This window comes from Heloderma suspectum, chromosome 6, assembly GCF_057233095.1.
Source record: "Heloderma suspectum isolate Gila_16-S chromosome 6, 16-S_ref, whole genome shotgun sequence".
Lineage (NCBI taxonomy): Eukaryota > Metazoa > Chordata > Lepidosauria > Squamata > Helodermatidae > Heloderma > Heloderma suspectum.
The window spans coordinates 93488101-93505722 of NC_139463.1; the positions used below are offsets into that span (position 1 = coordinate 93488101).

Below are 17622 nucleotides of genomic sequence, written 5' to 3' on the forward strand. Positions count from 1 at the left end.
TGTGAGTTTTTTGGGGGAGGGGGATCACCTGCACCTAGAACATAACATACTGGCCAAATTGTCCACTCCATGGGGGCTGAGAGTTCCCCAAATTTCATGTATATATCGTAAAAACTGAGAAAGTTATGGCTGTCTCTGTTTTCCACTGCAAGTCAATGGGAAATAGGGATGTACGAAAGTGACTTACTTTTCCACAGATTATGTTGATGGGTGGGGGAGGTGTTCCGTCCCTCCCCCTGGAATCCTGGCCAGGGGGGGAGGCGCTCTGTTCCTCCCACCCAGAATCCTGGCCGGCCGGCTGACTGTGCTCCGCAGTGATTCTGCAGAGCCGCCAGCCAGCTCCACCAGCAGCCGGACATCCGGCTGCTGGCTAGCAGGGATGCAAATGGCAGTGGCCGTAGCCGCTGCCATTTGTGTCCCTGCAGTCAGCTGTGATAGGCTACGTAAATGTTTACGTAGCCTATCACGGCTGATTTTTTTAAAAAAACAAAAAACGCATGTACGCAAATGGCGGCAGCCATGGCCGCCGCCATTTGCGTTCTTTATTTTGGCATGTCTTACTCTACGTAAACATTTACATAGACTAAGACGGCGAAAATAAGGGGAACACAAATAGCGTAGCATCTACGCTATTTGCATTCCCCTTATTTTTGTCGTCTTAGTCTACGTAAATGTTTACGTAGACTAAGATGTGCCAAAATAAGGAACGCAAACGGTGGCGGCCATGGCCACTGCCATTTGCGTACGCGCGTTTTTTGTGTGTTTTTCAAGTCAGCCATGATAGGCTACGTAAAGATTTACATAGCCCATCATGGTGTTTTTTAAAAAAATCTAGCCGTGATAGGCTACGTAAATCTTTACGTAGCCTATCACTTTTTTTTTTTAACCTGGAAATGGCGGTGGCGGCAGCCAGTCGGAAGACCGGCCATCGCAGCTGCCGCCGCCGCTGCACCTCCGCCGCTGCCACCACCAGGAAGATCCGCCCAAGGTAAGTCTCATCCCGGGGGTGGCGGGGGGTGGCGGGCTATTCCGCCACCGATTTTGGGGGGCCGAATGCGCTGGCATTCGGCCTCCCTGAGATCCGTGGTGGAACGTTCGTACATCCCTAATGGGAAAACATCAAAAATGAGTGATTTTGATAGAATCATAGAGTTGTAGGGTTGGAAGGGGCCTATAAGACCATTGAGTCCAACCCACTGCTCAGTTGAGAAATCCAAGTCAAAACATCCCTGATAGATGGCTGTCCAGCCTCATCTTGAATGTCTCCAATGTGGGAGAGCCCACTATCTATTATAGCTTACCAGCTTGACATGACCTGGGACAAAAAGCAATTTAAGCAAAGATGAACTCATTGACCCTCACCCCAACCCTACACTCACGTAAAAATTTCTTCATCTTTAGGAGAAAAAGAACATTTTCAGTTGCAATTAAACCTTTCTATTTAATCTGTTGTGTTAAGCAATTTCCATGTTCACTCAAGGTCCAAAATGCTGGGAAATTGCAGCCCTTAAGGGCCACATCCTTAACAGGCACATCATTTATGGAATATGGATATGGTATAGAATCTTATGCTGTGGTTTGTTCCAGTTTCACCACTACCCTGAGCCTGGAGGACTATCGATGGGCCTAGGGATGTACGAAAGGGACTTACCTTGTCCCGCAGCTTTTTTTGCGGTGGGGGGGAAGTTCATGCGAGGAGGGGGTGTCTTCCCGCCTCACCCGGCCAAAATTCAGGCCGGGGGGGGAAGCTTCCTGCCTCGCCCGGCCAAAATTCAGGCCGGGGGGGAGGCTTCCCACCTTGCCCGGCCAAAATTCAGGCCGGGGAGAAGCGCCCCGTCTCCCTGGCTGCGAACTTCAAAAGAAAAGTAAAAAAAAAAAAAAAAAGCCCCATGATAGGCTACGTAACAATTTACGTAGCCTATCACGGCTAGATCTGCAAAGTCAGCCATGATAGGCTACGTTAATCGTCACATAGCCTATCACGGGTGACTTTAAAAAAAAAAGCGCGTACGCAAATGGCGGACTGTATAGGGAGCCGCCATTCACGTTCCTTATTTGGTCCCTGTGGTCTACGTAAAGATTTTTAAGCGTATAAGTGTTGCCCTTATTTTCGCCTATTAAGCGTATAAGCGTTGCCCTTATTTTCGCCGTGGTCAACGTAAATCTTTACGTAGACTACAGGGACCAAATAAGGAACGTGAATGGCGGCTCCCTATACGGTCCGCCTTTTGCGTACGTGCTTTTTTTTTTCTTTCAAAGTCACCCGTGATAGGCTACGTGACGATTAACGTAGCCTATCATGGCTGACTTTGCAAATCTAGCCATGATAGGCTACGTTAATCGTTACGTAGCCTATCACAGGGGTGTGGTGTTTTTTTTACTTTTTTTGTAATGGCAGCGGCGGCAGCCAGTCAAAAGACCGGCTGCCGCCCCCGCCCCTGATGAAGATCTGCCAAACCGCCGCCGGTACCCGCCACCGGGAGCGACATTTGTGAAAGGTAAGTCCCATCCCGGGGGGGGCAGGGGGGTGGGGGGTGGAGAATTTCTCCCCGAACCTTCGGAGGACCGAATGCGTTGGCACTCGGCCCCCCAAAGTTTCGGGGAGAAATTCTCCCCCATCCCTATCGATGGCAGAGTGGTGGACCAAAGTCCCAGATGTGTCTGTTCACTGTAATTGTTAAATGGAATTTAGGCAAGTGAAGTGATCATGCTACTATCCCATCTTACATGTACCCAACTGGCAATCAATACCATCCACATAGGGATGGTGGAGAATTCCGCCACGGATTTCAGTGAATGCACTGGCATTCAGCCCCCTGAAACCTGTGGCAGAATGGCCCCCCCCCCGCCCCCCCCAGGGATGAAGTTTACCTGGGGCCGATGTTCCAGCAGCGGCAGCTCCGGCAGCGGCTCCGGCAGCAGCAGCAGCTGGTCTCTCGGCTGGCTGCTGTGGATTCAAATGGCGGCCACCATGCCATTTGTGTAGCTACCTTTGCTGTGACAGGCTACATAAATACTTATGTAGCCTATCACGGCAAGCAAAAACCCCCAAACACAGTGTATGCAAATGGCGGCGGCTATGGCGGCCGCCATTTGCGTTCCCTTTTTTTCGCTGTTTTAGCCTACGTAAATATTTATGTAAGCTATTATGGTGAAAAAAGGGGTAATGCAAATAGCGTAGTGGGCGCTATTTGCGTTCCCCTTTCTTTCGCCTTAATAGCTTATGTGAATATTTACGTAGGCTAAAATGGCAAAAAAAAGGAATGCAAATTGCACCCACTACACTGTTTGCGTTCCCCTTTTTTTCACCTTAATAGCTTACATAAATATGTTTGTAGGCTAAAACAGCAAAAAAAAAGGGAACACAAATGGCAGCTGCCATAGCCGCTGCCATTTGCGTATGCTGTTTTTGTGTGTGTGTTTTTTGCTTTCCGTGATAGGCTACATAAGTATTTATGGAGCGGAGCCAGCCGGATTAGGATTTTGGGGGGAGGTGCAGAGCGCCTCCCTCCCACCGAGAATCACCAAGTCGAAAACGTAAGTGACTTTCGTACATCCCTACATCCACATAGAATGATAGAGTAGGACATGAGTCATCCATCTTAACCTTGATGAAGGGCAGCAAGTGTATCTTTTAATAAACAGCAATAGAAATTAGGGATATGAAATATTCTGTGTAGTTGATATAAAAGACCAACGTTCATCCCTATGATAGATCTAGTCTTATTATCCTGAAACCTCTGAGTGAAAAGGTGTCATTTCTTTAGGTATGGCAGAGAATTCCACCATGGATTTCAGTGAGGCCGAATGCACTGACATTCAGCCCCCTGAAATCCATGGCGGAATGGCCTTCCACCCCCCCTGCGGATTCCCCCCAGGACGAGACTTACCTGGGGTGAATGTTCCGGACGGCGGTGGCTCCAGCGGCAGTAGCAGCGGCGGCGGTTGGTCTTTCGACCGGCTGCCGTGTCTGCCATTTCCATTCTGGTCTTTGCCGTAATAGGCTACGTAAGTCTTTATGTAGCCTATCATGGATGGGTAAAAAACAACAACAAAAAAAATGGCATACACAAATGGCGGCGGCTACGGCGGCCGCCATTTGCGTTCCTTATTTTTTGCCGTTTTAGTCTACGTAAATATTTATGTAGACTATTACAGTGAAAAAAAAGGGGAACGCAAATACCATAGTGGGCGCTATTTGCATTCCTTTTTTATTTGCTTTTTTAGCCTACGTAAATATTTTTACGTAAATATTTACATAGGCTAAAATGGCAAATAAAAAAGGAACGCAAATAGTGCCCACTACGCTATTTGCGTTCCCCTTTTTTTTGCCGTAATAGTCTACATAAATATTTACGTAGACTAAAATGGTGAAAAATAAGGAACGCAAATGGTGGCCGCAGTAGCTGCTAGGGATGTCAGAGAATTCTGCGACGGATCTTGGTGAGGCCAAATGCCAGTGCATTCGGGCCCCCGAAATCCATCATGGAATGGCCTGACACACACCCCGCCCCCCGCGGATCACCCCCGAGATGAGACTTACCTGGGGTGGATGTTCCGGACGGCTTCGGCTGCAGTGGCTGCGGCGGTGGCAGTGGTGGCGGTGGTGGCGGCTGGTCTTCCGAACAGCTGTCGCTGCTGCCATTTGCAGTCTGTGCCTTTCCCCCCCCCCCATAGACCTGATAGGCTACGTAAAGACTTATGTAGCTTATCACATCTGGTTTTTTTTTTTAAAAAAAAAAACGCATACACAAATGGCGGCAGCTACAGCTGCCTCCATTTGCATGCCTTATTTTTCGCCGTCTTAGTCTAGGTCAATATTTACATAGACTAAGACGAAGAAAAGAAAGGGGAATGCAAATAGCGCCCACTATGCTATTTGCGTTCCCCTTTCTTTTCTTTGTCTTAGTCTACGTAAATATTGACATAGACTAAGATGGCAAAAAATAAGACACGCAAATGGCGGTGGCCGTAGCCGCCGCCATTTGCATACGCATTTTGTTGTTGTTGTTGTTACCAAGAGCCCTCTGCAGCCAGAAATCCAGCTGCGGATGGCCCTGGCCTGGGCCTGGCCAGCTGCTCCACGCAGCTGCTGCGAAGCACAGCCGGCCATCGAGGATTCTAGGGGGGAGGAGCGGATTGCCTCCCCCCTGTCGAGGATTCCGGTGGGAGGGACGGAGCGCCTCCCCCCCACTGCAAAAGATTCTGCTAGAAGGTAAGTGACTTTCATACATCCCTATATTTTGCCCATAGGCTAACCTGAGAAAATGCAGGTCTGGGGAGAAAATAAAGTTTGCACTTGTGCAAGTGCATGAGTGGAATGTGAACACAAGTATGAGAAATTGTGAAAAATTACTGGGAATTGCATTTCTACTTACATCTACCTTTGGCACTGTGAATGACACACATTCACAGAATTTGGGAACAGGAACAAAATCCTCTAACATGCCTATTTGTCTGCACAGATCTTTATAGGAAAGAACGTAGGCATTGAAATGCTTCACTCTTTTTGTCTCATTAGCTGTTCCTTCCTATTCAGCTCAGGCCTCAACACAATAACGTAGCATTTGGGGGAAAAGATGCAACACAGCAGCCCAGCACTGGAGGCTAAGATAGAGAAGATTTCCACAGCCACCATGTGTTTTCCCTTCGTGCTCAAGTAGGATGGAACAAAGGATAACCAAACACTGCAAAACACCAGCATGCTAAAGGTGATGAACTTGGCTTCATTGAAACTGCCAGGTAACTTCCTGGCAAGGAAAGCCACTGCAAAACTCACTATTGCCAGAAAGCCCATGTAGCCCAGAACACAGTAAAACATCAATACGGACCCCTCATTACATTCCAGTATAAGTTCTTCTGTCACTGAGTGCATGTCAACATCTGGAAAAGGGGGATAGGTTGCCAGCCACACAGTGCAAATGCCTGCTTGAACAAGGGAGCAGGAAAGAACAATGCAGTTGGCCATTTTCTTCCCTACCCACTTCTGCATCCTGGATCCTGGTTTTGTGGCCACGAAGGCCACAACCACAGTGATGGTTTTTGCCAGAACACAAGAAACAGCTACTGAGAAGATGATGCCAAAGGCATTTTGTCGGAGGAGACACACCACCTTTCCAGGGTGACCGATGAATAGCAATACACAAAGAAAACAGACCAGGAGGGAACTGAGAAGAGTGTAGGTGAGGTTCCGGTTGTTGGCTTTGACAATAGGAGTACTGTGGTGCTTCAGAAATGTTCCCAACACCAAACCTGTAATCAAAGTAAAGAAAAGAGCAAAACAGGCCAAACTGAACCCCAAAGGTTCTTCATAAGACAAGAAGCTTGTATACTTGGGAATACACAAATCCTGTTTTTGGTTTGAATAGTTTTCATCTCGGCATTTATAACAGTCATTCATATCTGAAAAAGAAAATACGTGGTCACAGTCTTTCCATAGATGCCATCTCACCAGCTCTGGTGTCAATGAGGCCATCAGGACCCAAGTGTGTTTAGCCCACCCAGGGTGGCCAGCAGCGAGGGGCTAGTTTTGGCAGGTCTCCCTTCACTTTCCAATGCATTCAGGTTCTTAGCATTCTTCACTTATGGATTTTGTAGCTTTCCCATCAGCGTTGAACCTGCCAATTATGACCCATTTAAAAGCTAACAAAAAAAGATCCAAAGGTGGCCAATTTTAATCCAAAACTGCCAGCATCGTTGAAAAGACTTGGCAAGTCTACAAGTGGTTGCAGATTTTTATTTTTTAAAAAAACAACTTGTAAAGCAGGTTACTTACTAAAATTTTCTAGCATGTTCTTAATGGAATTAAAGTAAAACCATACATTTCAAAAAGATAGGGTGGGGGAGTCTTAAGTGTGAATGTAGGATTGTTTTATTCATCCGTCTTATGTATGTGCCACTTTAGATGTTGATATTATTGTTACTGTCATTGTTATTGTTTATTTTGTATACACCCGCTTGAAAAGGAGTACAGGAGAGAACAATATCCCAGATCATGGTTTCCCTGATATTTTTGAAAAGCTACCCCAGCTAGAGGATCTCTCACTACTGCCATAGTATTCTAACTATTCAGGGGTTCAAGACAAATGAGCAATCAGTGTAACTGATACATACACACATACACACACAGCTTTAAAAATTGGGAAAACTTCCAATATTAATAGTTGCCACACTGTGGTGGAATCCAACCCCTCACCCTAAGTTTTCTTGAGGAGTATAATTCTCCCAAAGCCTAGCCTAAAAAGGAGGTGATCCTTGCCCTTGTGGCAATCTGATGACTCCAGCAATACAAAGACATTGTGCAGCTATAGAACAGATTTTGTATGTTAAGGAGAAAGACAGAAGAAGTGGAAAGAAAACATGAAAGGATCACAAGGAGAAGACAATGACATCAATTGTTGCTACCACCAATAAACTAGTGTGAATGAGCTAAGGTAATGATAATGATGCCCTAAAAGCCAGATCTGGAAGCATCCAAAGCACCTGTTTCAGTTGTACCTACAAGACTGTGTTCTAGAGTTGGAAATTAGCAAACCAAATTCCCTTGGCTTCTACATAATTATATATATATATATATATATATATATATATATATATTATATTTCTTACCTGTCTGGTTTGAAATCTTTCCTTCTGGACAGGGGGTACAATCATAGCAGCAAAATGGTTCCCCCTCCTTCACTTTCTTACTAGAACCAGGATGGCAACTTTGACTACAAACAGAAAATGGTCGAGTCTAATCCAGAAATGAAAGAGGAGAATGTTAATTCTGAGAACCATTTATGTGGAATGGCAAGAACACTCATGACTGGCCCCACCACCTAGTTCCTGACTTTCATATGTTAACCTGCTCTTGAGGATAGAAATCACAGAAAAGGTACCCCTATGCCTCTTCAATTTGGTGTGTGTTCATTTGCATGTGCATGTGTGTGTATATGGATATGATATGTGACAGCATGTTTATAAGGTTTAAGTAGCTTTAGCATTAAAACAGAGACAATAGCAACAACAACAAAACCCTTTTGGTTTAACATGTTGCGTTAAACACATGTTGTGTGAGCTTCTCATGTTCACTCAAGCTCCGAAATTTTGGGAAATTGAGGCTGTTAGGTCACACCCCTTACTGAGATGTTATTTAGGCAATATGTGTAAGGTATGGTGTTTTATGCTGCGGTTAGTTCCACCTTCAACTTTACCATGGACCTGGATGTCTGTCAGTGGCAAAATGGTAGACCAATGTCCCGAATTTGTCCGCTCACTGGAGTAGACACATGGTATCTATGCAACTGAAGCTACCATGCAACTGAAGCTACCATTCTGTGTTAAAAGTAGTACCCAACTGGTACTTCATGGGGTTTCAAGAATACGTGTGGGTGGAGGGAGATTTTCAGCACAGCCATAATTTACATTCATTTATCTATCAAAAACCCTGCCAGATTAACACTTTTCCTTGATCTTCCAAGCCCAAAACCAGATGTGGAGGATGGAGTGCCTGGGACCAGCAAAACATTCTCCACATTGTCCTGGTACAATATTGCCATCTCAGCCGTACAATTTTGCTAGAGGAATACTCCTATGGGTTGGCCCACGCCAGTTTGTTGCTTACATCAGTTGCTGGCAGCATGGGTTAAACAGTGAGATGGAACCCTCTTCTAGCAGTAAGACAAGATGCTGCATAAGGTAATGCAAGTCCAGGACAATGTGGGTCCTCGTTCCTGTCCAAGGAAAAGTGTGGGTACTCGGAGGATAAGTCATAAGCAAACACAATCTGTGACATTGCACAACATCACCAGTGATAATGGGGGTCGTTATTTAAGGCATCAGCCTTAGATTCCAGTTGCCTGGCTTTGTGGAGTTTGCATTAAGATGTGATAGCCTTAACTGTGTTCTAAAAATGGCAGGCTTTTTTATAATTGATTTTTCCCCCTGGATTTTGAAGAAGGAAATAATAATGTTGGAAATCCTACCCTTCCCAATGTATTTGAATCTGTTTTCTTGCAAGTCTACCTATATGAGAAATGGGATGATAAATACATTACAAAAGGTAATCGAGATTTCATTTCAAGTAGCAGGATTCTGAAATCTCCAGTAGGACATCCATAGATAGAAGAGATTGCCCTCCACAAACACTTGGCCACCCCATGTAGAAAGTGATGGGAACAGTGAGGGAGGGGCTCGAGCTAGCAAGCTCTTCCCTGCTTCCCTTCATTATATTCGGGGCTTACATATAATGAGAATGACTGAAGAGGGCTAGATTCCTATAACCATCTTAATGAAAATACAGAGTGTGTGAATGCTCTTTCCATTTAAGTTGCGAATATATCCCTAGACTGAGAAACAATCCTTGTATGTCCTTTTACCACCACACGGGAAGTAGGAGCAAAGAACATGGCCCTCATGCTGCATTTCTCCTTTCGGAAAGATGGTGCAAGGCCCTGATCCTTCTGCTCCCACCACCTGTGCATTCCATCCCCACCCTTACCAAATTTTCTGCCTGTCAGTATATTACTTTAAAGATGTTGTTAGGTGTTGTTGGTTTGTTAATTTATGAAATAACTTTGCCAATAGTTGCTGCCAGGGATGTACGGAGTATGTAAAATCCACTCTGTCTGTGTTTCATGGATTGTCAGTTGCCTTCTGTTCCACAATCCACCCATCAATGGAATTGGATTCCTTTTAGTTCCCAAATTTGCGTAAATGTGCATTTGTGCAAATTTGCACGTGAGAAAGTGCACAGAATGCCCTGACATGTGCAAAATCCCCCAAGATGTGCATTTCATGCTTTAGCTTATGGGGAAAGGCATATTTTTGGTGGGTTTTTTTAAAATTCTTTGTGTATTTTTCAATGATGAAATTTGCACAAAACTGGGGAAGTTAGACAAACAGTCAACAAGTTAGCAGATCCTGCCCAACAGAGGGGAAGCTGGTCCACTGCAAAATCTCCTGGTCACAGTCATCAAAATCTGAATTCATTTGCAGATTTCTCTGACATCCCTAGTTGCTGCCCTGGGCTTTTATGGGGAAGAAAAGCCTTGATAACATTTGAACTGCTGCTCAGTACTTTAACAAATAATGAAAAGACACACATCCTTGACAAGCCAGAATAACTGAATAACTACTTCAGTAGCTATCACACAAATTTCAAATAAATAAATGATATGCCTAGCCACTATTTGGAGTTAAAAGAACAAGTGTGTTAATTTTCAGCACATTTTAACTTGTTGTAACTGTAGCACACTTTATTGGATTACTTTGATGGTTTCCACAATTGTAGACCTCATAAAATAGATCATAGATACCAAGTTTCACATTATTAGCTCAACTGCTGTCATTTTTTATAAGGGGTAGAATTTTGAGGTTTATGATGGAAGAACCTTTGGGGGATCACCTTAACTAAACAGACTCTCCTGTGTAGGGATGGCAGAGAATTTCTCCCTGAAACTTTGGGGGGCCGAGCACCAACGTGTTTGGCCCACCGAACAAGTTTCAGGGAGAAATTCTCCGCACCCCCCCGCCCCCTGCACCCCCCCCCCCCGAGACGGGACTTACCTTTGCCGAATGTCCCTCCCGCCGGCGGGTCCGGCCGGTGGTTCGTCGGGTCATCGTCAGGGGCGGGGGCGGCAGCCGATCTTTCGACCGGCTGCCGCCGCCGCCATTGCAATAAAAGAAAAAAAAAACGCCTCCGTGATAGGCTACGTGACGATTAACGTAGCCTATCATGGCTAGATTTGCAAAGTCAGCCATGATAGGCTACATCAATCGTCACGTAGCCTATCACGGGTGACTTAAAAAAAAAAAAAGCGTGTACGGATAATGGCGGCCCCCATAGGGAGCCGCCATTCCCGTTCCTTATTTGATCGCTGTAGTCTACGTAAATGTTTACGTAGACTACGGCGAAAATAAGGGCAACGCTATTTGTGTTGCCCTTATTTTCGCCGTAGTCTACGTAAACATTTACGTAGACTACAGCGACCAAATAAGGAACGCGAATGGCGGCTCCCTATGGGGGCCGCCATTTGCGTACGTGCTTTTTTTTTTTTTAAAGTCACCCGTGATAGGCTATGTGGCGATTTACGTAGCCTATCATGGCTGACTTTGCAGATCTAGCTGTGATAGTCTACGTTAATCATCACGTAGCCTATCACGGGAGCGTTTTGTTTTTTTTTTAACTGTTTAGTTCGCGGCCGGGCGAGGTGAGGCGCCTCCTCCCTGGCCTGAATTTCAGCCCGGCGAGGCGGGAAGCCTCCCCCCGCCGGCCTGAACTTCGCGGGGGGAGCAACAAAGCGCCTCCCCCCCACCACGGGAAATCTTCAAGGACAGGTAAGGGACTTTCGTCCACCCCTACTCCTGTGCCTCTTTAGTTGTGTTCTCTCTCACATTTGTGCTGGCTTCGAATCCCATGCCAAGCCAATCCCATAACATGTAGGGATGTCAGAGAATTCCACCACGGATCTCGGGGAGGCCGAATGCCAGTGCATTTGGCCCCCCAAAATCGGTGGCGGAACGGTCTGCCCCTCCCACCCCGCCCGGGACGAGACTTACCTGGGGTGGATCTTCCTGGTGGCGGCGGCTCTGGCAGCGGCGGCTCTGGCAGCGGCTCCAGCGGTGGTTCAGCGGCAGCGGCTGCAGCGGCCGGTCTTCCGACCGGCTGCCACCACCGCCATTTCCCATTTTAAAAAAAGAAAAAGTGATAGGCTACGTAAAGATTTACGTAGCCTATCACGGCAAGATTTTAAAAAAACACTGTGATAGGCTATGTAAATGTTTACGTAGCCTATCACGGCTGACTAAACAACAAAACAAAACGCGCGTACGCAAATGGCAGCGCCCATGGGTGCCACCATTTGCGTTCCTTATTTTGGCACGTCTTAGTCTACGTAAGCATTCACGTAGTCTAAGACGGCGAAAATAAGGGGAACGCAAATAGCGTAGACGCTACGCTATTTGCATTCCCCTTATTTTCGCCGTTTTAGTCTACGTACATGTTTACGTAGACTAAGACGTGCCGAAATAAGGAACGCAAATGGCGACGCCCATGGGCACCGCCATTTGCGTACGTGCATTTTTTTGTTTTTGTTTTAATCAGCCGTGATAGACTACGTAAATATTTACGTAGCCTATCACGGCTGACTGCAGGGAGACAAACGGCGGCGGCTATGGCCTCCACCATTTGCATCCCTGCTAGCCAGCGGCCGGATGTCCGGCTGCTGGCGGAGCTGGCCGGCGGCTACGCAGAATCGCTACGGAGCACAGCTGGCTGGCCAGGATTCCAGGGGGGGGGGAGGAACGGAGCACCTCCTCCCCTGGCCAGGATTCTGGGGGGAGGGACGGAACGCCTCCCCCCCATCAGCATAATCCGCAAAAGGTAAGTACCTTTCGTACATCCCTAATAACACGGCAGAAACTGAATTGTTCAGCTTAAATACATATTTGAATACTCTGTTGTTGGTCTCTCTCTGTGTGTGTACACAAAATATTATTTTGTCTGTCATATAGGAATGTTCATTTTGCTAAAGCAAAAATGTTTAATTTCACCCAGCATAATAGTGCTTCTAAAATAATATCTTGTGTTTACATTCTAAATCTTCTACATCTACATTCAGACATTGAGATATCTAATCAGAATGCCTATTGAAACCATAAAACAACAATTCATTTTTCCATCCTCTCTGTATTCAAATTTATTCTCATCTATTTAATTTTTTTTAACTAATGTTATTTTACTAAAGTATCTGTATTTGCAGGAGATGATGTAATGAGTTTACACAGGGCCAAAGCAGACATTACTTTAAATCTATGTCTAGCAACTATGTCATTTTTCTTCTTCTTTTTAATTCTGGAGTAGGTGCAGGATCCCGGATCCAGATCTTTAAATCCCCCCTACTTCCCACACTAGGGTCCTGATCCAGATTGGGCCCCATGTGTCTATTCAAGAGTAAAAATGATATGGATGTACGAAAGTCACTTACCTTTTCGACGGGGTGATTCGTGATGGGGGGAGGCACCCCGCACCTCCCCCCGAAATCCCAACCTGGCTGGCCCCGCTCCAGGAGCCACCAGCTGGCTGTATTCACAGGTGCCATAGCTGCCGCCATTTGCGTTCCTGTTTTTTGGCCATGATAGGCTACGTAAATATTTATGTAGCCTATTACGGCAAAAAAACAGGGGCCCAAATGGCATAGTGGCTGCCATTTGCACCCCTGTCTTTCACTGTGATAGGCTACGTAAATATTTACGTACTCTATCACTAGGGATGTACGAAACTCACTTACCTTTTTGCGGAATCTTTCATGGTGGGGGGGGAGGAGCTCCGTCCCTCCCCTCTGGAATCCTCGACAGCTGACGGGAATGAAATATTATAAAATGTAAAAATATTTACGTAGGCTAAAATGGCGAAAAATAAAGGAATGCAAATAGCGCCCACTACGCTATTTGCATTCCCCTTTTTTTCACCATTTTATCTTACGTAAATATTTATGTAAGATAAATCGGCGAAAAATAGGGAACGCAAATGGCGGCTGCCGTAGCCGCCACCATTTGCGTACGCTGGTTTTTTGTTTTTTGTTTTTTACCCAGCCGTGATAGGCTAAGTAAATTCTTACGTACACTATCAGAGCTGCAAGCCAGGATGGCAATGGCAGCGGCAGCAGCCTGGCCGTGGCTGGCCAGGAGACCAGCCGCCGGAGCCACTGCCACCGCCGCTGGAGCCGCCACCGGAGCCGCCGCTGCTGCCGCATCCACCCCAGGTAAGTCCCATCCCGGAGGGATTCCGCGGGGGGGGCGGGGGGCAGGAGGCCGTCCTGCCATGGATTCCACGGAGGGCCTCACTGGAATCCGTGGCGGAATTCTCTGCCATCCCTACCTATCACAGCAAAAACAGGGAACGCAAATGGTGGCGGCTATGGTGGCCGCCATTTGCGTTCCCTTTTTTTTGCCATGACAGGCTACATAAATATTTATGTAGCCTATCACGGCCTCCACAGGGACGCAAATGCCATCCCTGCGTTAGCCGTGATAGGCTACATAAGTATTTACGTAGCCTATCATGGCAAAAATAAGGAAGCGAATAGCAGACGCGGCCTCCATTCACAAAGCAGCGCGAATGGCACCAGGTAAGTGTCCCGTTTCACGCGCCTTTCGCAGGGTGGTGGGGCAGGGGGCTTTGTTCTGCCACAGATTTCGGGATAGAACAAATGCCAGACACTGGCATTCAGCCTCACCGAGATCCGTGGAGGAATTCTCTGACATTCCTAAAAAATGAAAAGAAAAAAAAAAGACATACCTCCTAGATACGGATTTAAAGTAGTGTTTTATTTTGGCCCTTAGATTACTAAAATGCAGTTTAGAAATCAAAGCTTTTAATATGTCCTACAACTCCCAGCGTGCCCCAGCAAGTATTGTTGTAGGACTTCATTTCTGTCTCATCATGCATAGGATTGTGCCTCTAACCTACCATCCTGTACCCACTTACCTCAGAGTAAACCCCGTTGAAGGCAATGGAACCTGCTGCAAAGTAGACATGCATAGGGCTGCACTGTTAACAAAGTGTCCCACACTTGGATCCTACCTGGTTAAACCAGCTGTGCCATGTTATGGCATCCTCATTGATGGTGAAGGCTTGATCTGGAGGAGTCTGGGGATCCACCCTCCCAACTTTCACATGACGAAAGGAGTGGTTGGAGAAAAAGATCCAGTTGATCACATCAAATCCGGCTATTAACTCCCCATTCTGGGCAAAGGAAAACTTGTCCCCGGCACCATTGTGAAAGGAGACATTGCTCAGAAAGCGATGGAGCTCAGTTGAAAAGTAAAAGAGAAGAACTTAGAAAAAGGTTGTAACTTGACAGCAGTGGGCTGAAACTTCCAGATGGAGATAGATACACAAACAAAATATGGTTGTATTTTAATCTGGACTCAGTTCTGATTTTCCTCACATTTCCAAGTTCACATTCAATTCCATTGGATCTCTCATTTAAATTTTACAGATTTGGGGGGATGAAATTATTCAAATATTGTCAACAGTGGGCAGCTTGAAGTAGCTTTCTCTTTTTCACCTTGATTCCAGTGGATGCATGGTTTCCCCTCCCCCTTGCTTCTACTTACCCTCCCCCCCCCATGAGGGGGTGGAATTTCAGACTGAAAATGGATGGAAGCTTAAATCCTCTCTCCTAGATGGACATGTTCCTAATCTGAATTTAGGCCACATGCATGTACACTGAGATAAATAAGCCAATCATGGCACTGCTATGTGCGATTTGAAGAATGTGTAGTTTTGCCTAAGCCATGGAGGAGGCAATTCAACATTTAGAATGGGAAAATAACTGTACTAAAGCCAGGAAATCACCAAAAAAACTGGCAATGAGGGGAAACGGTGGGGCCAGGGTTAGGGGTCATGGCCATCTCATGAAACCCAGAGGGCTTTATTGGGATACCAGGCAAGCTGGCTGTGGCCCACCGGCCTCAGGGAAAACTAATCAGGGCAGTCAGAGCTTCCCCTATTACTGGTAAGGATACTTGGATTACTACCTGGTAAGGATAAGGCAATTGCTATCTCTCTGTGAAAAGAGAGAGAAAAAAATAAAAACTGAAATTTGAGGCAAGGAGCAAGATAGACTGGGTCAAACACAGAGACTGGGTTCTCATGACACTCTGACCCCTCATGGGTGACTGCCCATGATGGCTAAGTGTGCTATGCAAACCTGGATCATTCTTAGCAGGGTGGGTTGTTTTTCCCAATCAGAATCAACGATCTGCAGTAGGGGTTGTTTTACCCACGATGCGTTGGCATGCCGTGTGAAGCCAGACATGCCAAGCCATCGAGGGTAAAGGGCATCAGGCAGTGAGCTGCTCAGCAAGAGTGGCAGAAAACCCTGCCAGTCTTGCCAAGCATTCACCATTCAAGATGGAAGCCAAGCTGCTGCCTGGGCTCTTTCCCCTTGCCTGTGACAGATCCTCCAGTGGTGGCCAGGGAGGGGCTGTCACAGGCAAGCCCCTTTGCCCACATCAATCCCCCTTCCTGGCTCCTATCATGATCTTGAACACAGTCAGGGCTAGGATATGTGTATATATATATATATATATATATATATATTGTTTAAGTGCCTGTGCCAAGAATCAGAACTGGGGGGAATGCAACCTCCTGCCATGGCAATAGGACCCATATGGTAGGGAGTTGGATTCCCCCTCCCATTTGATTTTTGGTATGGGATGCTTTAAATCCCAATGCAAGCTTATGCATTGGGATTTACAGCTTCGTCCCCAGTTTGGGGAAAAGATTATTCTTGTGGCTTGACTTTTGGCAGCTGTCAAAACAGCCAAGCTGTGAGACAGATGTTTATAGAGAGGGCAAAAGTGCCCATTTCTTTTGAAGGCAGACCAGCACGGGGAAGGGTAGGAGGGGATTCCACACCCTTTCCCACCAATCCCCATGCCAAACTGGCTATCGCTTCAAAAGAAACAGGGTGCATTTTTAAACATTTCTTCATCCCAATCTTGCATAAGATTTCACCCCATTTCTTTTTTTGGCAGGGTGAGGGGTAGGAGGGGGTGAGGAAGGAGCTGGCCTGCCCCTCCTTTCAAAGAAATTGAGTACCTTTGCTGCTGTCCTTAGAGATTGTCCCCAGATTACATTTTCCCCCAACGGTCTTGCGTTTTCACAGTCAAGCCCTGTGAAAGATCTTTCCCCCAATCTGGGGTGAAGTTGCTTTTTTATGGGAAGGAGGGGGCAGGGGAGAGGGGGTCTGAGTGGGGAACCACCCTGGAGGGCTACTCCCCCCCAGCATGAATGGGAAACAGTCAGGTAAGCAGGTGATTTTAATCCATCCCCCACCCCTGCGGGTGAAAAAAAAATCCTTTACCTTTGATGGGTAGGCATGTGTGTTTGCCAGTTGTGTCACAGTAAGAGGTCCTCCATATGGGCTCCCACTTGCCTCAGCAACCTCCTCCTTCCCATAGAATGACACAGTCATCCCCAGTTGGGGGGGGGGCAAAATGCTTAAAATTGCACCCTTCCCAGCAGGATCTCCATTCTTTTTTTTTTTAGTGCACTGTGCTTTTCCCTTAAAAGTGGGGTTGGGTTGCAATTCTCCATGAAGCAGTGTGGAAGCCAGGATGTGCTGGTGTGGGCAATGTTGAGGATCCCAAGCAAAGTGTAGTTCACAGGGGAAACCCCCCCACCACCAATTCCCTGGTTGTTCGCAAAACAACCCACCCTGTGTGGTTAGTCAGCCATCATGGGCTAGTGTGATGTGTGAACAGCATCAGGGTGAGCAGAGTTTAGGGATGGACCAAAGTCCCTTACCTGTTCTCGAAGCTTGCTTCGCGGTGGGGGGGAGGCGCTTCGGTTCTCCCCCCGAAGTTCAGGTGAGGGGGGGAGGCGCCCCGCCTCGCCCAGCTGTAATTCAGGCCGGGGGGGAGGCGCCCCATCCCTCGCCGGCGAAATTCAGGCTGGGTAGGAGCGCCCCGCCTATCCGGCCGTGAAAAAAAAAGTAAACAAAAAACAAAAACACACACACACCCGTGATAGGCTACGTAATGATTTACGTAGCCTATCATGGCTAGATTTCCAAAGTCAGCCGTGATAGGCTACGTAAATCGTCACGTAGCCTATCACGGGTGACTTTG

General features: G+C 46.7%; 1 protein-coding gene across 1 annotated transcript; it reads right to left on the minus strand.

Moving 5' to 3' along the window:
• Window positions 1–5500: 5500 nt before the first annotated feature.
• On the minus strand, window positions 5501–16967 carry LOC146341863 (vomeronasal type-2 receptor 26-like). The gene is made up of 4 exons (XM_084807713.1): window positions 16857–16967; window positions 14567–14794; window positions 7609–7735; window positions 5501–6402 (listed from the first exon to the last, which is right to left on the minus strand). The coding sequence occupies exons 1-4, from the start codon at window positions 16965–16967 to the stop codon at window positions 5501–5503; spliced, it is 1368 nt and encodes a 455-aa protein (XP_084663839.1).
• Between the last annotated feature and the right edge of the window lie 655 nt (window positions 16968–17622).